The 27,033-nt window shown below is 41.6% G+C and overlaps 3 protein-coding genes across 6 annotated transcripts in view; 2 read left to right on the top strand and 1 right to left on the bottom strand.

Moving 5' to 3' along the window:
- Nucleotides 1-538: 538 nt before the first annotated feature.
- trabd (TraB domain containing) lies at nucleotides 539-5,678 on the bottom strand. 4 transcript variants are annotated; one of them, XM_047034364.1, is made up of 10 exons: nucleotides 5,577-5,678; nucleotides 4,800-4,895; nucleotides 4,389-4,455; nucleotides 3,988-4,154; nucleotides 3,699-3,839; nucleotides 3,073-3,183; nucleotides 2,767-2,906; nucleotides 2,494-2,666; nucleotides 2,162-2,258; nucleotides 539-2,015 (listed from the first exon to the last, which is right to left on the bottom strand). In XM_047034364.1, exons 2-10 carry the CDS (start codon nucleotides 4,821-4,823, stop codon nucleotides 1,844-1,846), a joined length of 1,092 nt encoding a protein of 363 aa, XP_046890320.1. In that variant the 5' UTR covers nucleotides 4,824-4,895; nucleotides 5,577-5,678; the 3' UTR covers nucleotides 539-1,843. The 4 variants fall into 4 exon arrangements, with proteins under 4 accessions (XP_046890320.1, XP_046890319.1, XP_046890321.1 ...); XM_047034363.1 differs by lacking the exon at nucleotides 5,577-5,678 and adding an exon at nucleotides 5,477-5,570; XM_047034365.1 differs by lacking the exon at nucleotides 5,577-5,678 and adding an exon at nucleotides 5,482-5,570.
- Nucleotides 5,679-14,083: 8,405 nt separating this feature from the next.
- On the top strand, nucleotides 14,084-22,323 carry LOC124476930 (secretory carrier-associated membrane protein 2-like). Its single transcript, XM_047034385.1, has 9 exons — nucleotides 14,084-14,259; nucleotides 16,270-16,347; nucleotides 16,466-16,552; nucleotides 16,820-16,931; nucleotides 17,123-17,251; nucleotides 17,456-17,615; nucleotides 17,918-18,019; nucleotides 20,165-20,282; nucleotides 20,519-22,323. Exons 1-9 carry the CDS (start codon nucleotides 14,203-14,205, stop codon nucleotides 20,654-20,656), a joined length of 981 nt encoding a protein of 326 aa, XP_046890341.1. The 5' UTR covers nucleotides 14,084-14,202; the 3' UTR covers nucleotides 20,657-22,323.
- A 1,758-nt stretch (nucleotides 22,324-24,081) lies between these two features.
- The window catches only part of map1ab (microtubule-associated protein 1Ab), a 46,636-nt gene continuing 43,684 nt past the window's right edge, over nucleotides 24,082-27,033 (top strand). The window contains exon 1 of the mRNA XM_047034485.1: nucleotides 24,082-24,349. Within this exon, the coding sequence (XP_046890441.1) occupies nucleotides 24,097-24,349 (253 nt within the window). The 5' untranslated portion in view covers nucleotides 24,082-24,096. The remainder of the gene's footprint in view (nucleotides 24,350-27,033) is intronic.

Raw genomic sequence — 27,033 nt, 5'->3', positions numbered from 1 at the left:
GGACCTCAAACCCAAGAATAGTCCAGGAAGTACAGGGAAGACACAGAGCAGAAGTGGACATAGATGAACATGAGAGCCAAAGCAGCAGAGGCTGGATCCATCCCAGATCCAGCCTTCTCCACCAGAGCCCTATGCACACAGACTCCTGAGGTACCAGCCAGGATGCATGACAATTGCACCAGCCTACCCTTGGACAGGCTTATTGGTGGGTATCACTGTCTTATTGCCAGCCCGTCAAACAGATCTAGGTCTCCTATCATAGGATGTAGGGTTTAGGGGCTAGTTTAAGATAGGACCTCCAAGGCTGAAGTGATAACACAATAAGGCATTTACCACTCATCCCTGGCCAACAGACCATCTCAATTCCATGTCATCTCCATGTTAAACTCCATGCTATGCTACTGACACAGTCAAATCCACTTAGACATGGATCAAAGCAGGGAAGGAGATGAGGATTGAGAATCTGGGCTCTACCAAGAACATGTATAATATGAAAGCATGTGGTCTGAATGTCAGATGCTTCCATAGATGGCTTTTCTTTACAAAGTGCATATTTTATTTACCTGGCCCGTGTGAAATGTCACACAGCGGGAGTAACATTAATGTTTACAGCATGTCTGAAGATTCATGACTCAGAATACAGTCAAATAGGTTACACATGTTATCAAGTCTAATATGACCCGTCATGAGGCACATGAGACTACACACCGGGTCTTTGTCATCAAAAACATAGACCTGGGTGCTGTCAGTTTGGTTCAGGTGGAAGCTTACCATGTAGGGGTTACGGTACCTGGTAACATTGCAACCATACTGTACATGAACTGTTCCACTTTCATATTTCCAAGCACATGCACACCCATTAATGCACTGTGCATCCTATACAGGAAGTCAAACATGTCTGAATCCACTAGGTTGGAGATTATATGAATGTTTTTCCATCAGTACCATCAATCTGAAGCTATGATGGAAACTGTGAGGAGATGAACTGCGTGTTACAGTAAACTTCCTGGGTCTTCTGCTACTCCTCTGGAGCCCTTCCAACAGTGAGAGGAGGCACTTTTTTTACCAGGTCAGGAGAAACACTAGACTAACCTACATTTCACAGGGTTAGGGAAAGGACCACTCCATTACAGTGTCCTATACAAATAATAATGTTGGCCTATGCTCTAATGTTTTGGTGTCACTTACATGAATTTAAGTTAACTCAGAAATTTGAACTTAACTATGACTGATTAAAGTGCTGGGTTTAAAAAGCCATGGGTGGCGAGGGGGAGGTAGAGAGAGAGAGAGAGAGGAGATCACGCTCATCTTCAGAGTTAAACATCGGTATCTTGCTCCAGCACATGAAGGTACTGGCACTGATGTTGTAACTACTGGGGACTTTGAGCTACATTCGTGCATGGGGTAACTACATAAAACAACTAAAACACTTTGATGGAGAAAACAAAATACATAAAAAAATTAAATTAAAAAAAGTCCCACATTCAAGTTCCAATTGTGTGAAGTGTGTGTGGGGTTAATATCGTTAAAACAAGAAAATTTACATTTGGTGTTTTGGAAAATGTACAAAATCCTGCTTTCACTCAAGATGAAAAAGAAACAAAGGTACCGTCAAGGTTTCTTTGGCAGTACAAAAGTCCAGTTTCCACGGCAACATAACTCCAAGCCCACGAAGTCCTGTAAGTCCTTGCCATTTCTTTAGTCGACTCCTCTCTCTAGCCTCTCCCCTTTTCTTTAAGGCCATTGGTGGTGTATGCATTGTTTTTTGTGTGTGTTTTTTTCATATTGGGAGGATCATGTCATTGGTGCAAAAGGTTTGATGGGGTCATGGGGAGAGTCCAAGTCAAGCAGCAGGCGGCCGAAGGTTCTCCAGTAGTGATTGGACAGCAGGTAAGGACAACAGGGCCTTCCCCACGCCACCTCCAGCACGGTAGCATGCATATCCCAGCATTCCTAGCATCGCTCCCTTTAGCACGGTGCGCAAGACCCAGCCAAAACGAGACGGGGGTGCCACACTGGTGAGTGGTTGGAAGAGGGAAAGAGAGGTTACATTTAAATTTGCTTTCATCGAAAGAAACCAACAAACAGCAACATAAGTTCAGCCCAAACCAGTTATTTCTATGTTGCCATCATTCAGGTTGTAAGTATTGCACAAACTGACCTCATGATCTCGTGAATGTTAAGCTCCTTGTCCCAGTTCCTCTCAATGCCAGGGACGTGGCCCATCCCCACCACTCCAACCACCACAGCAGGCACTTCTGTAGCCCAGAGACAGAGGGAGAAAGAGAGGGAGGGAGACAGAAAGGAAAAGACAGGGAGACAGAGAGAGAGAGATCAGTTCAAGTGACAGCATTGCAATGTCAACGAGGGATTATTTTAGACGTAACTTTCCTTAACAAAGAAAAGGGATCCAACCTATATCAAACCATGAGCAGCTCAAGTGAGGTTGATCTAGCTAGTGTGTTGGGCAGACAGGGCAGCTGTAGTACTCACTCTGGGCATTAGGGGGCGCCTCCACACAACGTGCAGCCTGGCGGAGGGTGTGCGTGAGGTAGATGTCGCGTTCGGCCACAATGGTGCGGTGCAGGGCAGGGAACTCCCCTATCATCTCTGACATGGTCTGCTCCAATAGGTCCTTCTGTTTGCACTTCTCAACGTCCTCCTTACTATGAGACACACACAGTGAGAGGACAGTAACGGGTTAAACAGGTCAGTGGGTGACACGCAGTCCAGATAGGACGTTCTGGTTCTGAGGCCAGTTCATACCTGATGGGGTCGGACAGAAAGCACAGCCCCCATGCCAGCCGGGCCTTCTGCCACAGGCTTAGAGCAGCGATGGCCCGCTTGAACGTGACCGGGATGGGCCTGTCCCCCAGGTGGAACTTACAGAAAGGTACTCGGCCCGCCTAGGAGAGGACACAAATGAGGCAGGCTGGAATGACTTCTGCTGGATAGTGTCTCTTGAGGATTAGGTTTCTATGTTTTCTGGATTGTTAGGTTTCTATGTTTTGGTGAGTATTAGATTTATATGTTTTGGTAAGTGTACCAATGTCCCAGTGTGGTCTTTCTCACCTCTTTGAAGGCCTCCCTGAACTCTCCTCCTGGAGCCATGCCTAGTTGCTCTGTGATGTGGGCTGACACCTTCAGCAGCAGGATCTGCATCAGGCCTGACATTACACCATTCTGATGGAGCCCAAGCAAAAGACAGACCAAGACAACAGAATTAATAGCAATTAGTAGAGATCAGAGTTGCACGGACTGGCAACCAACCTGATGTTCGCTGGAAGTAATAAAATATGAAATAAAACTATGGAATTTAATGGTGTAATCACATAATATGTATTATGGTGTGCATAGCAATGCATACATTGTTCTGGTTGGATACCATTCCTGTAAGCAATAATGTTTCGTGTACAGCTAAAGCAGGCTTAAAAGTATTATCTTAAGAAGCTGTTGTAATGAGACCGATTACAATCTGTACTGTGACTGTGCACTTATCAGAACGCCCCATCACCTTCATATCTCCCTTTACAATCCCTGTGTCTTTCCCCTCTTTCTACCACTCACTCAATTCCCTCTCAATTTTTCTCTCTTTCCCTTATTTAATTCCACCCCCCTTCACACACTCTCCCTCTCTCTCTCTCTCTCTCTCTGCTTGCTTACCACCCTGCTCTCAACTCTCCCCCTTCCTGTCTGACCTGTTTGATGGCCTGCTGGACTTTGTCCAAGTTGATGTCTTTGGCTTCCTTTAGCAGGGTCTTCTCATCAATCTTCAGCATGGACACCCTGTACTGGCACAGCTCCACCACCACTACGTCTGGCTGCACCGCACGGATGGTCTGGGGAAAGACAAGGAGGAGGGTCAGTATGAAGACCAGGGAGGACAAGGATCAATATGAAGATCAGGAAGGAGGAGATGTGTACAATTAAAGGACAAAGTGGATCATTCTGAAGGTAGCAGCAAGTGTGTGTGTGTCTGTGTCTTACCATGGCCACGTCATTTTTACTGCTATCGCTGAAGTGGGCAGTGCCCACCAGGTAAAGCAGACTGCCATCTGGGGCGGTCAGACGGGTCACCGTCTCTGGAAGGTCAGGGGAGGCCTGGCGTTTCTGGGCACGCACCTGCCACAACAGCTCCACAGCCTCAGAGTCCGCTAGGGAGGCAAAAACATTTTGGGGCCAAAAAAAACCAACATTCTTAGATCATGTGATTAAATGGATTGCCTTGTGTAACTAAAGGTCATCGATGACTGAAACTACTGAAAACTATGAGCCAATCTCCTAATTTAGGGTATCCAAGTTTCATAGTAGTCTGACCAAACATGATCTGTGAAACCAGTCTGATAGGTTGAATGCCACACAGACTGTGTTGTGGTTCAGGAACTTACATAGCCCAGGGGGAAGACTAGGCAGGTCATCTTCAGAAGCATCTTCAGATGGACCTATTGACTCATCCTGATAGACCAGGCAGAGGGAACAGACAAGTACTCAATAGTCATGTCACCTTCTTTCTTCAAATGTTATATCAATATGTGCTCATGGTCTTTGTGTAGCAAATCTAAACCCATTAATTACACTGTATTATGTTTAACGCATCTTTTTTATATAAAGAAAGCAGATTCATTAGAATTTGATATGTGAAAGAATGAGTTTGCCTTTGATTGCTAATATCCCTACCCTTTCTGAACAGCACACTGATTTTTCACTCAAATTAGTCTGCAAAACTCATTGCTGTGAGATCAGCTGTCATTGCATTTTAGTATAACCACTAAGCACACACACAGACCACCAATACTTACTTCTGAATTGTTGTCCGGGTCCATGTCTCAAGGCAGCAAACTTATGTTGCAGAAAGATGCTTTCACTTCACAAAATATTTCAGAGGAGAATCAAGCCTTGAAGAAAAAATGCATGCACTTCAGGAATCCATCCATGTACGGGCTGACAGCAACCACTAACATTTACAATAATGTAACAGGTATACAATCAGTTATTATATCATCAATGGGCAAGTAATCTGGTCCAGCAAGGACAGTCCCAGGACAAAAGGATAGTTTGACAACTGATGACGTTGCCTTAATGTGTGTCAACTTTACTAATCTAGCTAACTGGGTTAGCCATATAAACGTGTTAATGTTGACACGGGTAGAATGCAGCACATCTGATATCCGTTACAAGCAACAAAGCCAACTGGAAAACACGACACCATTAAACCTGACACTGTGACAACCAGTAAAGTGTCGGTAGCTAGCTACAGTACCTGCTCTACTGCATTCCTTGCGAAAATCTCTAGCTGTTTGCTAAGCGTGGCCTGGTTCCGTGTCAGAGTTGACTAGCTAATACTGTAGTAAGAGCTACGTTGCTAATAATGGTAGACTAGCTTAGCTTAGCAAGCTCGCTGACCAGATGTCAAGTGTGGCAACCAGTTCTAGCTAGCCAGCTACGGTACGCATGGTATGACAAGCACAATACCGACCGTACATCATGTTACTCTTCACAGTGTTCCTTTAGTTCTTCCAAGTCGGACGTAACTTTAGTCTAAATTAAATAGACGCTAGATACAAAAGCAAACCAACCTGTTAGCTCAGTTCTCAGCTCGTTGACTTGGTACATGTAGTCCGTTCGTAGCGAAAGGGGAACCATGGGAGCTGTAGTCATTTAGATCCTTGGGTTTTTGTACTTGGTTTGTTTGCTAGTCGCTGCCAACTGATGGTGCATACTGCGACCTACTGGTCAGTGAGTGAGTTTTGAACGAGCCGCCGGTGTTACACTGTCATGGCATATATTAATTTCCAGCTGAGAAAATAATAGTTTAAAAACCCACACTACTGTACCTCCAGAGGATTCAGAGCCATGTAAAAATAGCTTGAAATTAAGCTATCCCAACCCTATGCATTGGGGTAGTGATGTGATCATGTGAAAGGCCAAGTGCGTTTATAATATGGGCCGCCCTGGTGTCTATGGAGGACCAAACCTGCCAAAATCAAAAATAAATGAATAAATAAATAAATGTATAAATAAATGTACTTATACATAAAAAAATGTAAATATATAAAAATAAATGTATGAAAAAATATTAATTACGTATTTATTTATTTACATGGCCATTTATTTCTGTATTTATTAATTTTTGTATTTATTTATTTCTGTGTACATTTATTTCTGTATTTATTTATTTATGTGTACATTTATTTCTGTATTTCCTTGTCCTTAAGCTAATGAGGTAAGCTGTCAATCAATGTATGTCACGGTGTCACCTTAACCCCATTGGTTGATTGGTATCAGAGTGCGAAGATGGACTTTCCATGCCTGGGGTTGCTATGAATACCTTAGTAAACAAAAGACTGCACACACGCAACAGATAGCCAGAGATTTGAGAGTTTTGGCTAGCTAACCTTGCTAAAAAAGTGCTAGTCAAGATGTTTTACTTTTTTGCGTTGAGGCTCTGGATACCAATTTGTACCATTTAGCTGCATGCAGAGTCATAAAAAGAAAGAGTTGCATCAATTGATTGGCTTTACGTTCATGGTACTGCACTGTAGGATAGTTAGAACTAGAGCGAGCTAGCATGAGTTTCAAACACAGCAGCATCGTCGTTGTGGAACAGTTGTACTGCATTGTATGAAGGAGCTGTGCCAAGGTAAGAATGTGTAAGTTCTTGGCTCATTTTCTGGCATCTAGTACATTTAATATTTCAGTATCTTAAAGTGCCGAGATTTTTGGATGCTAGCTAGAAATGTAGAAGCCAGAACGTAGCAAAAACAATGTGCTACGAAGTGAGTGATGACCTGTTAATGTAATGTTAAGTGTAGCTTGCTAATTTAGTGCACTATTTATGTTTATTGAGAAACTAATGCCTACAAACAAGTTTGTGTGAGAGGAAAGCTGTATTTAATAATTAATTCATAAAGGTGGTCGCTTATTTGCACCAAAGTCTGGTAGTTAGTACGGTAAGAAATTGGATGATATTATACAGTATCAAGGAACCATCAAAGAACAGAGTACAACATGGTTAATCTATTCATAAAGTGAATGTTTACTAAGCAAACTATGAGTTAGAGACCATTGTAACATTCAGTCCATCATGAGTTAGAGACCATTGTAACATTCAGTCCATCATGTGATTATCATTACAGCTTACTGTCTGTTTATGTGTGTGTGTGTGTTGTGGTTATGGCCCTTGCAGTCTGGCATTGCTACTGAGGTTGATGTGAGCTGAAAAGGAGGCCCAGTGCCTTGGAGGTGGATGTCAGACCACTGGACGAACGAGCGCTGGATGGGAGACCACTAGTTGAAGGAGCGCTGGATGGGAGAACACTGGATGAGAGCTGGAAGGGGGACCACTGGATGAGGGAAAATGTGATGGAGTGGGCTGTCTTATATTTGAACCACAGTATTTTTGTCATTACTATGCTTTTAATTGTGGTCGTTATTGAGTTATATTGAGTTTGCTCCTGTTGACTTTAGCAAACCACCTCTTTCTCTCACTATCAGCTGGAAAGCTGTAGCCTACATCACGACTCCCTATTTGGAGCATGCAATACATCCAAGATGCTTGGTGCAAGACCAAGACAGCGCAGTGTAGACAAAAGTGTTACCTTTATTGTGACACTCTTTTCATAGCAGAGATTAAAATAACGTGTACATATTTGAATAGTCATGTTGACTATCATAGTTGTACTGTAGCCTTTCACAACCAAGTCCTTGAGGTTTAATCATTGTGCACTACACATGCTTAAAATTTTATTAAACTGTTTCCTATTTCTATCATTACATGGTCATAATCACCTTGTGTGCTGTCAGTTATTGATGATTCAATAAAAAGGAATAAGTAGGGCAAGATTAAATAAAGATGCAGAACATACTACTTGTTTGTAAGTTACATTTAATGACAACACATGAAGGGTATGAAGAGATTCTTAAATTAGAGTACAGCTCTGGTTGCATCTATATGGCTGTTGATTTGCCTGATAGACTTGCTGTTGATAATGACAAAAATGCAGAACACGCCACTACAAATGCACTCCATAAACTATAACTAAATTGTGTCGGTCAAACTGCAGAGTATTACAGTATAACTATGCTAACCTGCTAGGGACGTTTACCGGCTACCTGCCTAATGTTACAACATTGGATTAAAATTATTAGAGCAGTGGTCACCAACCTTTTTAGGCCAAAGATCACCGACCTTTGCCTTGGTGACCCGAAGATCTACCTATTGAGGCGTTGAGAGACAGAACAGACTCCAGACTGAACTTACAACTTAACTTTATATTTGGCCTTATTGTAATTGAATGAAATCAAACACTTTGTGAACAATATGAACAAGAAAAAACACTTTTGCAATGAGCAGGCTGGATATGAACGGTTTTATTTATAAACTGAAGTTACAACACAACACTGACAAATTTCTCATGTGACAAGTCAGTGTGATGGCTGTGACTGAACACTGTCTGTGAGTGCCTTGTAGTTTGGCTCATAAGCAGAGACAGCCAGTCTGAGGCAGTCTGTGAGGTGTCTGTCAGTAAGCCGGCTCCTGTACTTGGATTTGGTGATTTTCATCTGTGAAAATGCCATTTCACAGGAGGTAGGTCGATCCAAAGTAGGCACTCACTTTTAGTGCACATGCACTGAGGAGAGGAAACTTCTCTCGGCTGACAAGTCCCCAAAAGTCACTGTCCCTTGACCTGGCTTTCAGCTCAATGTCATTTTGCAAATCAAGCATCTCCATGTCCACTCCACTTGGCAAAGCAAATGCTTTCTCGAATTGGTCTGCAACCTCCTCTGTATTAATAGGCAGGAATGGGTTTGAAAGAAATGCAGCAATATCCTTCATGATTTCTAACTTACCAAAACGTCGACTGAACTCCGCTGCCAGTTTGTCCAGGTGCACACAGTACTGCTCAGGGTGAAAGTCAGAAGAGTCTTTGATGGACTGTGACATTTTTTCCAGGTTTGTAAAGTGTGTCAGCGTCCCTTTCCTCAGATTCGTGGTCCAGACACAGAGTTTGGCCTTGAACGCATTCACTGCGCTGATCATGTGGAGGAGGTGCCGGTCTTTTCCCTGGAGTTCGTGGTTGAGCGAGTTCAGTTTTCCGGTTAGGTCCGTCAGAAACCCCAGGTCCAGTAGCCACGCATCCGTTGAAAGTTCCTCGTGCTCCTCGTTCCTTTTCGACAGAAACGTCTTAATCTCAGGCAGCAAGTCAACAAATCGCTGCAGCACTTTTCCGCGACTCAACCACCTGACATCAGCATGCAGAAGCAGGTCTCCATACGCCGAATCGAGCTCATCCAATAACGCCTTGAATAAGCGATGCTGAAGCGCTTTTGCTCGAATCGAGTTTACCACTTTGACCACCAGTGACATGACATGAGAAAAGTCCACAACTTTCCCAGCCAAGGCTTGCTGATGAATCACACAGTGATACTTCATGAAGTCGGGGAAATCCGGATCATTACGGCACAGTGCTATAAAACCAGCGTGCACACCGCACATTGCCGGTGCCCCATCGGTAGTGATTGCCACCAGTTTCTGAATGGGGATGTTCTTTTCACGGACATAGCTTTTAAAAACGTTGTAAATATCCTCACCTCTCGTTCTCTCTTTTAATTGGAGAAGAGTGAGGAAGTCCTCCTTTGTTGTAAAGTCCTGGAAAGCCATTCTGACAAATACAACAAGCTGAGCCGTGTCCATTACATCCAGCGATTCATCAAACTGCAGTGAAAAATATTCACAGAGTGACAAGTCCTCCAACACCTGTTGACCAACGTTATCCGACAGTAACTCGATCCTTCGTGTCACTGTTGTAGGACCAAGAGGCACAGCACGGAATGCAGCTTTTATGTCCTCTTTGTTTTTGAAGGTGCTGCAAACAGTCTCTGCGGTGACGGTCAATAGTTCCTTAAACAAATCCCCATCTGTAAAAGGTCTCTTGTGTTTAGCCAAAATGTGGCTAATACGAAATGACGCCTCAGTTGCAGCCTTACTTTGAGACGTAGGTTGTGAGAAAAGCGACTGTTGAGCCTTCAACTCCACTTTCAGCTCCTGAACTTTTTTGGCGCGGATTGCGCTCTTTGTAAAGATGAATTCCTCCTCCCATTCATGATGGAAACTGTAGTTTTTCGCCCTCTGTCGTGGTGCCTCTGCCATGCTTGCTAACACTATGTGGACAACACGGCCGGGTAAATAAACAAACCAACGGCAACCACGCCCACAGGTATCCTGGGATAGCAGGTCTCTCAAAGGTCGTCTTCGGGAAAAAACGCCCATTTATTCTGTCGGTGAATTGCTTTGCAACACGCACAGGCCAATATGCAAATCCAGGTACAAGAGAACGCGCGTTCAGTTTAAGAATCCTCCGCGTTCATGAATTAGTCGGAGATCAGTATTTCTGAAATTATTTTGGAGATCGACAGGGAGAGTCTCCGAGATCGACATGTCGATCGCGATCGACAGGTTGGCGACCTCTGTTTAGAGCTACGTTTTACTCATTTACACGAGTTCCTTAGTTTAACCCGTATGACAGATCGTTGCTAGCTAGAGCTAAATTCATCTGAATTTGTGGTTGCCGTGTACGCGATAAGTAGGCTACACTTCAAAATATCCACATATCATCTGACCAGATATCAATAGTTTGATCAGCTGCCTTTAGTAGCTCCAATATCCGTCTGGACATGTTTACTGTGACTTTACGTCTCTAATCTATCTGGTCTTGCTATGGCATGATGCCCTGATCCCGCCCCTATCCCGCCCCCTAATTAGCTTAAGGATGAAGAAATACAGAAATAAATGTACACAGAAATAAATTAATACAGAAATAAATACAGACAGAAATAAATTATGTAGAAAACAAAAGACTATAGTAAAATAATTGTAAAATAATTTCTATGTATGCAATATATTTATTGATAGATTTATTTCTGTCTGTATTTATTTCTGTATTAATTTATTTCTGTGTACATTTATTTCTGTATTTCTTCATCCTTAAGCTAATTAGGGGGCGGGATAGGGGCGGGATCAGGGCATCATGCCATAGCAAGACCAGATAGATTAGAGACGTAAAGTCACAGTAAACATGTCCAGACGGATATTGGAGCTACTAAAGGCAGCTGATCAAACTATTGATATCTGGTCAGATGATATGTGGATATTTTGAAGTGTAGCCTACTTATCGCGTACACGGCAACCACAAATTCAGATGAATTTAGCTCTAGCTAGCAACGATCTGTCATACGGGTTAAACTAAGGAACTCGTGTAAATGAGTAAAACGTAGCTCTAATAATTTTAATCCAATGTTGTAACATTAGGCAGGTAGCCGGTAAACGTCCCTAGCAGGTTAGCATAGTTATACTGTAATACTCTGCAGTTTGACCGACACAATTTAGTTATAGTTTATGGAGTGCATTTGTAGTGGCGTGTTCTGCATTTTTGTCATTATCAACAGCAAGTCTATCAGGCAAATCAACAGCCATATAGATGCAACCAGAGCTGTACTCTAATTTAAGAATCTCTTCATACCCTTCATGTGTTGTCATTAAATGTAACTTACAAACAAGTAGTATGTTCTGCATCTTTATTTAATCTTGCCCTACTTATTCCTTTTTATTGAATCATCAATAACTGACAGCACACAAGGTGATTATGACCATGTAATGATAGAAATAGGAAACAGTTTAATAAAATTTTAAGCATGTGTAGTGCACAATGATTAAACCTCAAGGACTTGGTTGTGAAAGGCTACAGTACAACTATGATAGTCAACATGACTATTCAAATATGTACACGTTATTTTAATCTCTACTATGAAAAGAGTGTCACAATAAAGGTAACACTTTTGTCTACACTGCGCTGTCTTGGTCTTGCACCAAGCATCTTGGATGTATTGCATGCTCCAAATAGGGAGTCGTGATGTAGGCTACAGCTTTCCAGCTGATAGTGAGAGAAAGAGGTGGTTTGCTAAAGTCAACAGGAGCAAACTCAATATAACTCAATAACGACCACAATTAAAAGCATAGTAATGACAAAAATACTGTGGTTCAAATATAAGACAGCCCACTCCATCACATTTTCCCTCATCCAGTGGTCCCCCTTCCAGCTCTCTCTCATCCAGTGTTCTCCCATCCAGCGCTCCTTCAACTAGTGGTCTCCCATCCAGCGCTCGTTCGTCCAGTGGTCTGACATCCACCTCCAAGGCACTGGGCCTCCTTTTCAGCTCACATCAACCTCAGTAGCAATGCCAGACTGCAAGGGCCATAACCACAACACACACACACACATAAACAGACAGTAAGCTGTAATGATAATCACATGATGGACTGAATGTTACAATGGTCTCTAACTCATGATGGACTGAAAGTTACAATGGTCTCTAACTCATAGTTTGCTTAGTAAACATTCACTTTATGAATAGATTAACCATGTTGTACTCTGTTCTTTGATGGTTCCTTGATACTGTATAATATCATCCAATTTCTTACCGTACTAACTACCAGACTTTGGTGCAAATAAGCGACCACCTTTATGAATTAATTATTAAATACAGCTTTCCTCTCACACAAACTTGTTTGTAGGCATTAGTTTCTCAATAAACATAAATAGTGCACTAAATTAGCAAGCTACACTTAACATTACATTAACAGGTCATCACTCACTTCGTAGCACATTGTTTTTGCTACGTTCTGGCTTCTACATTTCTAGCTAGCATCCAAAAATCTCGGCACTTTAAGATACTGAAATATTAAATGTACTAGATGCCAGAAAATGAGCCAAGAACTTACACATTCTTACCTTGGCACAGCTCCTTCATACAATGCAGTACAACTGTTCCACAACGACGATGCTGCTGTGTTTGAAACTCATGCTAGCTCGCTCTAGTTCTAACTATCCTACAGTGCAGTACCATGAACGTAAAGCCAATCAATTGATGCAACTCTTTCTTTTTATGACTCTGCATGCAGCTAAATGGTACAAATTGGTATCCAGAGCCTCAACGCAAAAAAGTAAAACATCTTGACTAGCACTTTTTTAGCAAGGTTAGCTAGCCAAAACTCTCAAATCTCTGGCTATCTGTTGCGTGTGTGCAGTCTTTTGTTTACTAAGGTATTCATAGCAACCCCAGGCATGGAAAGTCCATCTTCGCACTCTGATACCAATCAACCAATGGGGTTAAGGTGACACCGTGACATACATTGATTGACAGCTTACCTCATTAGCTTAAGGACAAGGAAATACAGAAATAAATGTACACAGAAATAAATACAGAAATAAATGTACACAGAAATAAATAAATTCAAAAATAAATAAATACAGAAATAAATGGCCATGTAAATAAATAAATACGTAATTAATATTTTTTCATACATTTATTTTTATATATATATTTTTTTTATGTATAAGTACATTTATTTATACATTTATTTATTCATTTATTTTTAATTTTGGCAGGTTTGGTCCTCCATAGGTGTCGACCATGTGCAATAAAATGTTTGTAGTCGAGTCCATGACTCATGATGAGTCATGTCAGAGCCTGTTCAAGGAGAGCCTGCCCACTCCCCATTGTACCGAATTTTGGTGAAGTTCCATCGAGTTCCACTGGGAGTGATCGCGGTCGAGTGCAAAATTACTGGGAGTCTATTGAGCCAAACGGATTGTCGTTGAGAAATCTCAGATTTGATTGTAGAATCAGAATGTCAGCGCATTGGCAACATTAGCAACTACATAAGCAAGCCAAAACTCTTTCTAGCATTTGTACTGACAGGGAGAGCCTAACCTGTCAGTTGTGTTGTTGATGCCTCGAGAGAAAAAAGGAAGTGCCCAGAGCTTGCCGTAATGCGGTATCTCTGGCTGTACAATGTGTATGACGTCATTGACATTGTAAAAGGCATTTTAGAACAAAAAAGTAACTTTAAAAAATGTAACACCCAGCAGTGTGTATTTCTTTCAAAAATTCAATAGAAATTCATTCTGTACTCGACCGTTAGCGCCCTCATATGGAACTAGAGTGGAACTGCAACCAAGACATTCTCTGGTTTTGACTTCAGCGCATCTGGACCTGTCACGTGATGCGTGCAATAGCACACGAGTACGCCTGCGCGCTGAACTTCGTTTGAGGAAGTACTGAGAGTGAAGAATATCAGGCGATACGAGTAAATTGAAATTGTTTATAGTTCGAGGAAAATAGTTGGCCTACAGCTGCATCAAAATGTCAGAAGTTGACAATAACCCGTTTGCGGATACGTCAAATGTCAACCCTTTCCAAGTGAGTCATTCTACCTTTACCATCCTCAAATGACATTTAAAAGTTGCTTCGCTTGCTTCAGCTAGCTAACGAACATAGTGCTACAGTGTAGCAAGAAAACCTGTTGTATAGAGCAGGGACAGGGGTTTGGTTCGTTTTAAAATGTTCGGACAACGTGGCATGATTGACAAGAATTGACCAACTCGTTGTCTTATATCGAAGGACGGAGTTCTCCCATCCTATCAGGAAAAGTTTACCATTACGTAGAAGGAAACTGTAGTCGAATGGCGGTAATTTCATCAGGAAACCAAACATGCGTGAAGTTGTCAGCCTATAACGTCAGTGAACGGGGTTGTCAAAAGATCTACAAAATCTTCGACCATGTCGTCAGTATTATATTGCAGTTACTTCGAAGACTTGATGGCCAAATTATAGCCTACCAGTTCAATGGAACTTCAGCTGGATGTGTGTGTGTAGTAAATTACGTTTAAAATGAAACCAACTCTTTCCTGTGACATTTAGAACATCTGTGATGATGATGAACTTGCTCCTGTGAAGCTACTTACAAATACTGTACAGTTAGGCTTTTTATGTGGCCTACTTCAGGTTATGGAGGAAGTAAGAGGTAATTGATTGACATCACACTTACATTAGTCAATTACGCAACACATATAACTCGATTCAAAATGTCACCCTCAGCTCAGAGAAGCAGAATCTTTCATTTAATCAGCAGTTAAACGAATGTGTTATCATTTGATAGTGGGCTACACTTCAGGAATGTTTGGTCCGTGCGTTACTGTGGAGCTATCTCTGCAGATTTATTTTGGGGTGATCCACAGCTGTTGACATTAAACAGACACATGGTTAAGTTGCATTGCCCTTTTCATATTGAATCAATACATGCATTTTGTTGTGTTAACATTCACTTTGGGATTTAATATTTAGTTTAACAAGGAAGTATGCCTAGTAATTAATGTTATTGTTGTCATTAGAGTGTAGGCCTAAGTAAGACTGTCTTTTATTTCATTGCCCCACTGGCTAGTTGCTATTTATCAAAATTGATCAAATTAAGGTTCAGAGCACATTACTTATACCATTTATTTTTTAACCATTTACAAAGCTGTACAAATAAACAGCAAAAATATTGCACAAGTAACAATAGTATACGTAGGCAGACCTAGCCTACTTGTGATGTAATTTTGTTGCAAAGCCATTGTTCATACTGCAATTCAGACGTCACTTTGACTGTTTGCTTGCTGGGTGTGGGAGAGCCTGGATAAATATCCTCAAGCTTTAGCGGGAATATGTTTAGTAATACGCCCGGGCTATACTGCAATTAAATTCCCTTCATATGTTTATTACACAATCATGTAAAGTTAAGTTCATGTAGGCTAAAGTCAAGACACACCTAGGCTACCCATAGACTGTCTTGTCTACAGTGGCTAATAAACCTGGCAGAGGTTGGGTCAAATGAAATCCTCAGGATTGACACACTTATCATGTGCCCCAAGGGCTAGTCAGCCACAATCAAACTCATTCCCACATGCAAAGTGTTTCTTTATCAAACATTTAGGCCTACCAATCCTCTGGTCAAGTATTTTTCAGTACAATTGCCACATTCATAACTGCAAAAAGGAAGTTGTTGTCATCATTTACAACTTCAAGTCAACATTTGTTTCTTATACATGGGACTACACTGTTCTAGTCGTGAAGAACACTGGAGTTGCCCTTTTCCACCCCTGGATTTGACAATAAAGCCAATTCACTTTTAGCAGAGTCCTCCCCATTCAGATATTAATAAGTGATTTCATTTTTTTCTACTGTGTATCAGACAACATAGAGTGCAGGCTTGATCTGCAGTTAATTCATCTTGACTTTATATATTTATACATATCAATACATGTAAAATTATTAGTAGGTGGTTTATTTTATTTCACTGTTCACACTGTTCTATGATGGCAGAGCTTTTTAACCTCAGTGGAAGAATGGCTGTGTGTATAGTTGAGATATAGGGATGTTGTTCTGTTTCAGGATCCTTCTGTCACACAGTTGACCAACACTGGCGTAGACCCTGTGAATCTATACAACCCCTTCCCAGATCACTCCACTGTAAGTTCATCCTTTTTTCTATTCAAAAGTACACAATTAAAAACTAAAATGTCTGCTGTACTACTGTAGTATACAAGTGAAACAGTGATGGTGTGTAACTCAGTGACTCTCATCTCAGGAGAGCCTAGCAGGGCCCACCATTCCTGCCTCCAGGGCTCCCTCCCAGCCTGCAGTGCTCCAGCCATCAACAGAGCCCAGTCCACAGGTGAGTTTCTGTTTGGATCCAGCTACCATGGCAGAATACCTTCAGTCAGCTGGGTTGTGTTGACATATTATACTTTGGAGCCTATTTCACTGGTGCGAAACAATCCCCTGATCATCCTCTTTTTCATCCCATCTCCCCCCCATTCTCCTTCTTTCCCCTCCTCTGTCTCTTCTCTGATCTTTTCCTCTCCCTTTCCCTCCCCTCCTTCTCCTTCCCTGTTATGTTCCCATTTCCCCGACCCCATCCCCCGTCCCCTACCCCCTGCAGACCACGGCAGCTGCAGCCCAGGCTGACCTGCTGAGGCAGCAGGAGGAGCTGGAGAGGAAGGCTGCAGAACTGGAGCGCAGGGAGCAGGAGCTCCAGAGCCGAGGCCCTACAGGTCAGAATCCTTTCCTTTCAACTGACACACACAACCTCCATTCAATGTCTCTCTTAAAGCAATAGTACATCCAAATTAAGTTTTTGCTAAAGATCAATAATAATTGTTTCGATATCACACTGATGGCTTTGAGTTCCTAAGGAAACGCATGTGGTCATCTGTATTCATCAATTTACTTTTTGTTTTGACAGGGAAAGAAAACAATTGGCCACCTCTGCCATCATTTTTCCCCATCAAGCCTTGTTTCTACCAGGACTTTTCTGAGGATATTCCTGTAGAGCACAGGAGAGTCTGCAAAATGATTTACTACCTTTGGATGTGTAAGTATTCAATGTGTATTTGTGAATTGGGGGGTGGGGACGGGGGGATTTTTGCTACTGCAAACATAGAATTTTTGGGGACATAGCTTTACGCATAGCAAAATACATTGATGTCTTTACAGTTGTGGTGAAAAAGCATCAATCAATTAAAAATGCTGAATCAGGTGAATCCTGTCCTTCTCCTGTCCTCATCCTCTCCCTCAGTCAGCGGTGTTACCCTTTTCCTCAACCTGCTGGCATGCCTGGCTTACTTCACGACCGACTCAAATCATGGTGTGGACTTTGGACTCTCGATCCTTTGGCTCATCCTGTTCACCCCCTGCTCCTTCCTGTGCTGGTATAGACCCATCTACAGGGCCTTTAAGTGAGTACCTGCACTTTCAGCCTCCCCCACCTACAATTCAATACAAAGCAGAACAAAGTGTAAATACTGTAGGGAGTGAGTCTACGTTAGACTTCCCTGTTCTATCCTTCTTCCTCCCGTGCCACACTGGTGCTTACATGAGATCATCTGTGTATTATGGCTTTTTGACAGTACAGTACCATCTGAATACTAGAATATTTTTGATTAATTAGATTTGCTCATCACGCCGAAGGTTTTCATCACACTAAATAATTGAACTGATTGAGCCATGAGTGAGTGACGTCTGTGCTTTCTCCTTCCAGGTCAGACAGTTCCTTCAGCTTCTTCTCCTTCTTCTTTGTGTTTTTCTGCCAAGTGGTGATTTTCATCATCCAAGCAGTGGGCATTCCCGGGTGGGGGAACAGGTGGGTGTGACCACGTATGAAAAAGCATGTCAGCATTAAAGTGTGTGTGGTGTGTGTGTGTGTATCCACAAAGTGACCGATTCCTGTATGTGTGTGCATGTGTGTGTTACTGTATGTATGCTGTTCACACTTGTTTGTTGACTGACTGACGGATTGTGTGTGTGTGTGTGTGTGTGGATGCACGTTTTGAGTGCACAAGCAAGTCTGTTTGCACAAGTCTACAAGCTTCCCTCTCCATTTCCTGTCTCTTGCCATCTCTTTGACAGATACCTTGCCTAAGTCTAGCCTGCTGGCTGTCTCTCTCTTCTGATGACTCCTTTGTAAGTCAGGTTCTGGCTCTCTCTACTCTTCCTTTCACTAACCCTTCTGTCCTCGTTCCAATACGCATTCTGCAGCTGGAATCACCCGCTTGTCCCCGCTGCTTCAGTGTTCAGCTAGGTGATGAGGACAGAGACTCCCAGCTAAAGCCATTCTATATGGAGCAGTGTTTCCTCTAGGACTTTTTTTTTAGCAGTGGGGGCAGGTCAGTCCCCACTGTGCCAACAAAGTGCTAACCCTATATTTCGGAGCAGGTTAATGTAATAGTCTAATAGCTAGAGTAATATTGCACATATTTTTGTCCTATTTCCCCTAAATAAATTAAGTTAGGCTACTTAATGATACCTTACAGTCATAAAGTATGTTCTTAATGGCATAAATGCTGCCAATTAATAATTGACGTTAGCCTGGCTGCCAGCCCAACTTCTCCCCGCCCACAAAAAAATTTGGTCAGGAAGTTGGGTCTGGAGGGTCTCGTATTGGGGACAACTACAGAAAACTAGAATCGGGACGGACCAATGAAATTGCCAGGGCGGGCTTTATACAATGATGGACAGATGATCAACAGTAACGTAATCAACAACGTCACGAAAGAGCGCTTGGGTTGAATTCGTTTTCAACAAACAACATATTACGTTGCTCTGATTGGTTGTAGGTCTATCCAATTGAGCGAAGAAGCATTTGTTTTACGAGTTCGGTTGAAACACGCCCCGTAGTCACAGCCCATCGGAGAGTATTCAGACTCATATTCTGACTAGAATTATGAGTATGACAACGTCAGGCTAAATTGACCTAACAACTTATTGTAAATCTCCAGTCTTATTGGAATATCGATAGCCTAACCTATCGATTAAGGGCCCACTCTGAGGAATGTACAGTTTCTGCTTCATTTGATATTGATAGGCTAAACATTCTGTAGCTAATAATAACAATATAACCACTATTTATTCATTAAAACAACTTCAGCATAATAATGCACCTGAAATACAAACGTGAGCAAGGGCAGCTATCGAATCGACGTGCAATTTCTCTAGCAGGGGAAGTATAGCCTACAAACAACGAAAATCACCAGTTAACTTAATTTAAATTAGCAAGATCTATAGACTAATACAACAACAGGCTTACAGTTCTCAAGGACGCACACACGCAATCTCAACTGCGCTGTGGAACGCGTGTCCGTGCTATCCTCCGATATGCTTTCTAACAATCACTGCTGATAGACGGCCTATAATTTTGTACAGCCCTATTTCTGATACCGTGGCGGCAGAAATGTAGCCGTGGCAGGCCTGTTGTAGGAGATATCTTGCAATCAACATAGCGGAAACACTGGAGCCTGGCTGGTTATTCTCAGACCTACTAACACTGAGGTGTCGGGGCCAAGTCTGCATTGTGTCTTCTAATAAGATGCACCATTCTCCTCTCCCTTCCTTGAGGTAAACACCCATAGGAGTGGATGGATCCGCATCCATGACTAAGGACCACCTCAAGAAAGTGATTAAAGGGAGGATTTTTTCCTCCCAGTATTCAAAAGTATTTCCTCATTCTGCTTCCATCATCTCTCCTTATTTCATTTTGCTTTATTTGGTCATTTCTGTTGCTTATTGTAAATTAAGCTACCTTCCAGGTAGTTACCATAGTGGTGTCTGTACAGGGCTCACAGGTGCATCTCTTTTAGCATTCTGCAAAAGCACATGTAGCATGTATGAATAGCATTCTGTGTGGTTTTACGTATTTGAAGATATTCATGGAATACACATGGTCATGGGGAATGAGAAAAGTGCGTACATTGAAGTGGATGAAGTAGTAACCTTTGACCCCTGGTTCCAGTGGCTGGATCACCTCTATCTCTGCGATTTCAACTAACAAGGCTGTGGGAGCCATCATGACCCTGGTGGCCTGCTTCTTCACCATCTGTGCAGTGCTGTCAATCATCTTATTAAAGATGGTGAGTCTTCTTGGGTTGAATGTTACAGCCTTTGAGTAGACACAAACAATTTGTATGTGACATTAGGAGGTTAATTTAGATTTAGATTCGTTTTGTCACTGTATTATTGTTGTCTTTATTGCCAACTCTCAAGGCACCAATTATATCACAATGTGGAGATGTTGGCTGAATTGCAAAGATAATAGCTGACTAAAAAACATGATCTGATCCAGTTCCATGTTTAATAACTTTTCCAGGTTCACGCCCAGTTTCGTCATACAGGGGCTAGTTTCCAGAAGGCCCAGCAAGAGTTCTCCCAGGGTGTTGTCTCAAACAAGAACTTCCAGTCTGCTGCCACCTCTGCTGCCCATGGAGTCTTCCAGGCAAACAACTAAGGCTAGCTCCACTCCCCTGATACCCCTCTCTGTCCCCTCCACCACTGCAAAAGCAACTAAGCTGGGTTAGGCTTTCTCACCATCATCACCACCTGTGGATTGCCTCTTACACTTCTGCTGTTCACATTCAATTAAGGTTCCTTTGAGCCTAAATTAAAGTTTGCAGGGTTCACATAGCTATGGCTGTGTCTAAGACCATGGGAAACTGGGGGATAAATAAAGCCACATGTCTGCTTTTGGAATGGAAAACATGAAGTTGAACGGTTGCAATGCATCCCTATCCACAACTGTTTTCGCGTGCACTTTTGCAATGTTCTTCAGTAAATATTTGGATGTGGACTTTTTGCAATGCTTGTGTGTGTGTGTTTGTACCCATGTGAAAGTTGTGTGTGTGTGTGTATATGCCTGTTTTTCTGTGTCCTTGATTATACAATGTAAAGACTTTTTTGTGTGTTTCAGAGCTCTTTGTTATTTTTGTCTTTTAGTGTGTTTAGACCCCAAGTTTTCTCTGGTGGCATTCTTAAATGTTACCATGCCAATGAAGAGAATGAGAATAAGAAAGCTGTCGCTTGAGTGGACAGTATCCTGTATGAAGTTTATGCTCACTGTAATATGATAATGAAAGTCACCCTGGGTATTAGAAACAAATTTAGGTGTGAATGTTAAATCTTACAGGTTGTTGTACTCACCAGTCTTTTCAAAGTAATGTGCCTTCATATTCACAATCTTTCTGTATTTTACAGTCTTGTCTCAAGCAATGTGAGGTATTTTGGTTTCTTTTTGTTGAAAGTGTGCCTTTAGGTTTAAGTAATTAAATTCATTCAGCTTGCCATTTGCGCCGCAACTACACTTAATGGTAAATTAGGGTTAAGGCACGACACCTTTCTTTCACAGTAAACCTGGTTAATAATGAAGGAGATTTGACCAAAGCTTTGAGTGCCTCCCAGATGTATCTTGTTAGCAATTTTGGTTCCTACGGCAACCAAGGTTTGCTTTTGATAGGAAGAAAATTTAGACTTTACTTAGATTTACCACCGAACATGACAATAATAACGAACATTCCCATGTCAAACTGTTTTTGCTTTAATGGATGCAATGCTGACAAAATATGTATACCATGGATTTGCCACTAACAAAATGAGCATTTAAAGAAGCAGAAAATAACTGTTTGATCTTCAATATTTTTGCCTTAAGAGATGTTTGCTTATCAGCAAGAACATAGTGTTCAAATCTGAGCGGTGTTTTTAATTGATGGATGGTGATTTTAATTGATTTCACAATTACTAGCAAGTAGACTTAGAACCAGACCCTAAATTATTTGTGGATTGTTGTACATATTTAATTCAATTTATTTTTATATCCACATTTGGTGTGTGTAAGTTAAAAAAAAGTATTGTAAGACTAATTTACCTACTTAAGTAGAATCAATTGTTGGAGATATCTTGGTAATTCAATATAATCATGAGGAATATAATATCCAGGCTATTAAAGGTTTTGTTTTAATTTGTTTTCATCATATTTAGTTTAAATAAAGATAGATATCTGTTAAATGTGTGTTGACATTCCTGTTAGAACGACCATTGGCCAGCATTAGATTGGTAGATTAAAATGTTGCCTTTTGTATTAAAATATTCATGGTAAATTAAGCACTTATTTAATTATAAAAACATATTGTATTTTCTTTATAACAAAGCATGTATTAGGAGGAAATGAAATGTTGGTTGGGTTTGCTATTGGTCTAGGTAAGTGACAAGCAGCAGTATGGTGGAATCCATAGGCAAGGTAGCTGACATAGTATCAAAACACACCCCATCCTGAATATCTTTTTTCTTACCTTCTCCTTGACCTGGAGTCTGAGGCTGCATTGACTTTGCAGTCAGGACCAACGGCAGCTCATGCTGTCATCTCTCCAGGGAAGTCTGGCCACTGCCTAGAATAACTCAGCCTCCTTTTCTCTACCCTGTCATCAATAACTGGGCCAGACAGCATCCCAACTGCCTGAGATTACAGACACACACAGAATACAAGACAAAGACCCGATGGAGTTCAAGGATGCTTTACACAGGGAATGGTTTATTTATACTAACCTGATAAAAAAAGTCAGAAGTGCTAACTTCTGGTACCACCACCAGACTTACAATTCAGAAGTGGAAGTACAAGGATGGACAGTGTTAAAATATGGGAACATTTGAAAAATAGTGTATTTTTTAACCCAATGACCTCTCTGAAGCATTTCTTTTTCATCCATTTGTCACTAGGGGGCAGCATAGTGTATGTGCTTTGAAAATGCAGAGGTGAAGTGCTGACTCACGAGCTGTGTTATCTGAAGTGAGAGATTTCTGCTTCTCATCATGTATCTTTGCTGCCAGACCAAAATCGCTGTACATAGTTTTACATCATTCTTCAACTGTAATGTGCACACCAGCCCAATTGTATATCTCTGGGCTCCCTGTCCCTCACACACACACAAACACACACAACCAATTTCCTGTGACAGTCGAAAAACAATTTTCAGTTTATTCGAAAAATGTATAATATCAATACTGCCATTACCCTCTCAGTGTGGTGGTTAAAGTGCTGGAGCACCTTGTGTTATACAAGAGTGTTACAGTAACTGCAACCATGAGGCTAATGAAGGGAAACAATGGATAAGACAAGAAAATTAGGAGTTACAACACACAGCCTACTCTCAATGTGTAATACACTGGGGAACCCTGAACTTTGGTGAAATGTTGACATGAATCATTTTTATAGCTCCCTCATACCTGTTGAGCAAAATGGTTTGGGCTAATAGTAGTGCAGCTGTGAATATGTAACATAACCAAGTGGTGTACAGTACAGGAGGGGAATTAAAACAACCACTTCTTGATCTCAATACTTTAACCACTGAGCTATACATTGCCATTTAGTCAATCACATGGTTTAAAGTTACTAGTTTCAAACATAGTAAATATAGTTGGCTATAAGTTCTAAGTTTCAGCAAAAATGGGAATAAACCCAGGATATCTGAGGCAGCAAGTCATCTGTAATTACTGTTTCATATGACATTTGCCACTCATCCGAGAATTGTCCAAATTTCAGGAAAGCAGTCAGCAGTTTGCCACGGCTTTGGAGTAATAGCCTACTGCTTCTAACTACCTAATCTTCTATCACATCCAGTACAAAACAGGCACACTACTGAAAGGATAGGCCTTGATCTCTCTCTGTGTGTGTGTCCAGTTGTCTACAGTTGGCAGCTGCTTATAGGCTTAAGAGACATTTTGGGGACTCACCATTTCCATTTGCTCCGTTGGACGTGCCCAGATGTGACATCACCCTGCTGCAAGGATTCACGGACCAATCGAATCTAGAAGAAAATAGCTCCAAAAGTGAGTGATCGATTACCCCCATGAGCCCTCCCCTACCTTTGCCTCTGCACACATACTAGAACAGTAGTTGTCATGGCGATGAAAACGGCCCCAGCGTCCGCTCGTGGGGTTGTTGCCATGGAAATTCCGGTTCGAGGTGCGCTCGAGGCAGTGCAGGAGGAAGAGGGCAACGTGCGGACAAGGTCCGAGGAGATAGTTCAACACCTTGTAGAGCGACGGCGGCGAGGACCCCCATTCAGCAAAGGGAACTACTACATACTAATAGTGATCGGAGAGATAGCAACAGAGCATCAACTGCACAGCGCCAGGCAGCTCATAGAGAGAGGTAAGTGGGCATACATCTCTGCGTCTTATTTATTTTCTTATGATCATAAGATTATGATTTTGCATTCGCGACATTCACGATATCTTTTAGCAATTCAGTGGAGATAATAGTTTATTTATTCGGGATTCCTCAAAGGCAAAGTGATACCGCATCGAGTAAGATAAAAAAGCTTGACTCAGCAGTATTGCGGCACAGTGAAAATAAGTTACATTATTTTTACGTACGCAGCCCCCCATTAGCAAGGGGAAGTACTATGCTTTGTGTTCAAACGTTCACTATTTCAGTTTAATTATTGATTACTTCATTGTGTGCGTTGAGGGGTTTGCGGCCGTGAGTCTGCTTATGATGTAGGGCTAGGCTATAGATTACAACAATAAAAATATTGTGATGTAATTAATGCATTAACTGTTTCAGCTTTTTTTGCCACAGCAAAAACTGCATTTTATAACTGCATTGTTTTATATCGAAATAATTTTTGATAATTTACTGTAGGACTGTGATTTTCATGTCTCCCATGTACAAAGGCATTGCCTTTGCCAGGCATTTTGCCTGCTGCAAAATGCCTTTTTGAAAAGTTAAAAGGAAGTGTATTCCTCTTGATAAGTCTTCTGAAGAGCCAAGATAATGTATTTGTCTGTAACAATAACAGGAGTTTGCAACTATAACATGAGCTGTTTGACACGTGAAAGAAGTTTGGAGTTTTCAAGGATTGGTCAGTCAGCAATCCCATCGTGCCAGCTCTCCTTAACCAGACTCACCCATTGATGAATCACCCTATTACTTCTAGGCTGGCACCATGGCAACACTCTCATAACTACCGTTGCCAAGGACCGCTTGCCCTAATACCTACTGTGCTACCCTAATCTGGATGATGACACATGCCAAAACAGTGTCATAGTGTCATCCAGTCATAGTGAGCCTACCAACTTTAAGATACCCTGTAGTTGTGGCTGGATTTAAATTCCAGTGAGCCTTAATCCAGAAAGGGACAACAAAACGACATTAACCTCTCACCTATTTAATCTATATCTGATGTCAAACCTGGCAAACCAGGTAGAGATGAGAGGCTATTTACGGTTTGGTCAGGGTCTAATCTGACTGTAGGATCTCTGTGGAGTTCAGCCCTTCTAGTGATACCTGGATAACAGTCATACCCCTGCAAGCCGATTTCCAAGGGACAGCCTTGTTTTCCATTGTGTTGTTTAACCCCCTAATTTCACCACATCTGCACACTATCTGAACACTATTGGTTTTCAGGAAAAGCTTCAAACAAGTCTAGACCCCAATGTTATGAAGTGCCATTCATGTTGATGTTATATGGCCTTGAGGTTTCTTAAATAAAAATATTCACAATTGCCAAGACAGCAATATTCCCTGAAAGTGTGTATGGAAAACGCAGTGTCTGATTCCCCCACGCCAGCTAAGCAAGAGGAAAAAGAAGAACAAGAACCAGTAGCATAGCAAATCACCCTTGAGACTGTTACAGAGAACATGAGGTTTCTCTGCCTCCCTCACCCTTCCTGTCCGAGACACACAGAGGGAGAGTGTTACTCATACTTCTTGTTCATACCCCTATCCTTCAACCTTACAGAAACAATCTCTTAACACATCATGTTGCACTCCTACCTTTTAATTTTAATTTAGTGTCAATTTGAAGAAAGGAGGGCCTGGTAAATTGCTCTGCACACATGTGCTAATAATGTGTCATTACAGTATCTTACAGCATTGCTAAATGATACACATTTAGCTCATATAAAAATTATAGGTAATAGTTTACTTTGGGTTTGAGGATTGAGCAAATCAGAGTACAGTTAGTTGCACTGCGATGCCATTGGTGGTGATGCCACGTGGTGGTTTAATTTCCTGTGTGCCCCTTTCACTTTCTATTTGGACCCCACCCCCTACACAAATGTACTTACCTAAAAGAGTTAGGTAAGTGTAAGCAGTATGGCACATTACTCATCTGGACCTATCAATGATCAAGATGGAACTACTGTCAATGCCATATTGTTTATATCTCTTTTCCCTTCTCAAATCTGAACAGGTGTCTGTTTATGGCCTCTAGAATATTTTTATAGTGAGCATATGGAAAGCTTTCAAAGATGGAAGACTACTATCCTATCTCTCTGTAGCACCTTCACTCTGAATTAAACATTGTGTCAAGTGGCCTGTCAAGTCAACTGTCGTAATAATAATAGATATCAGTCTTGGAGAACAATGTGTTCTGTCTGGGTTTTTGTGTACTGTTTTTAAAAACAAAGCTTTATTTTCAGGGCAGTGAGCATCTAGCATCAAGCCATAATTAGCATCAGTGACACAGCATTTCTTGCAAAACACTGCAGTGTGCTGAGTGGGGCTACATTTCTTTGTCCTCAGTGTGGCAATGGATTATCTAAACAGCCCAACAAACCCTTTCTTAGTATAAACTGAGGGAGTAGAGGTCAGTGAAATACAGATAGTGTGGAATGAGGAAATTAGGGCAGAATAATCTTATATCCTGATCTCAGTAGTGTGCCCATGTAGCCAGAAGTGAATATCATCAGAGAGGGATTCTGCATTAGTTTCTACCATAGTTAATGAGATCTGACGCAGGGCCTTCTCTCTGAAGTTCAGAGATTCTTCACTTCAAACCATCTGTCAGAGACGGAGGATGAATGTAGATTAGAACATAACAGAAGGGTGCA

This window comes from Hypomesus transpacificus, chromosome 14 (assembly GCF_021917145.1).
Source record: "Hypomesus transpacificus isolate Combined female chromosome 14, fHypTra1, whole genome shotgun sequence".
Lineage (NCBI taxonomy): Eukaryota > Metazoa > Chordata > Actinopteri > Osmeriformes > Osmeridae > Hypomesus > Hypomesus transpacificus.
The sequence above is the reverse complement of the archived record's forward strand: the minus strand, read 5'-3'. Positions and strand labels throughout refer to the sequence as shown.

Coding starts and splice junctions, on each gene's coding strand:
- trabd (XM_047034364.1), bottom strand. CDS start 4,823: ATGGACCCGGACAACAATTCAGAA. Junction 4,456..4,799: donor ACCCGGACAACAATTCAGAA/GTAAGTATTGGT, acceptor CTGGTCTATCAG/GATGAGTCAATAGGTCCATC. Junction 3,184..3,698: donor TCCAGCAGGCCATCAAACAG/GTCAGACAGGAA, acceptor GGGCTCCATCAG/AATGGTGTAATGTCAGGCCT.
- LOC124476930 (XM_047034385.1), top strand. CDS start 14,203: ATGTCAGAAGTTGACAATAACCCGTTTGCGGATACGTCAAATGTCAAC. Junction 17,252..17,455: donor GATTTACTACCTTTGGATGT/GTAAGTATTCAA, acceptor CCTCTCCCTCAG/TCAGCGGTGTTACCCTTTTC. Junction 18,020..20,164: donor ATTCCCGGGTGGGGGAACAG/GTGGGTGTGACC, acceptor CCCTGGTTCCAG/TGGCTGGATCACCTCTATCT.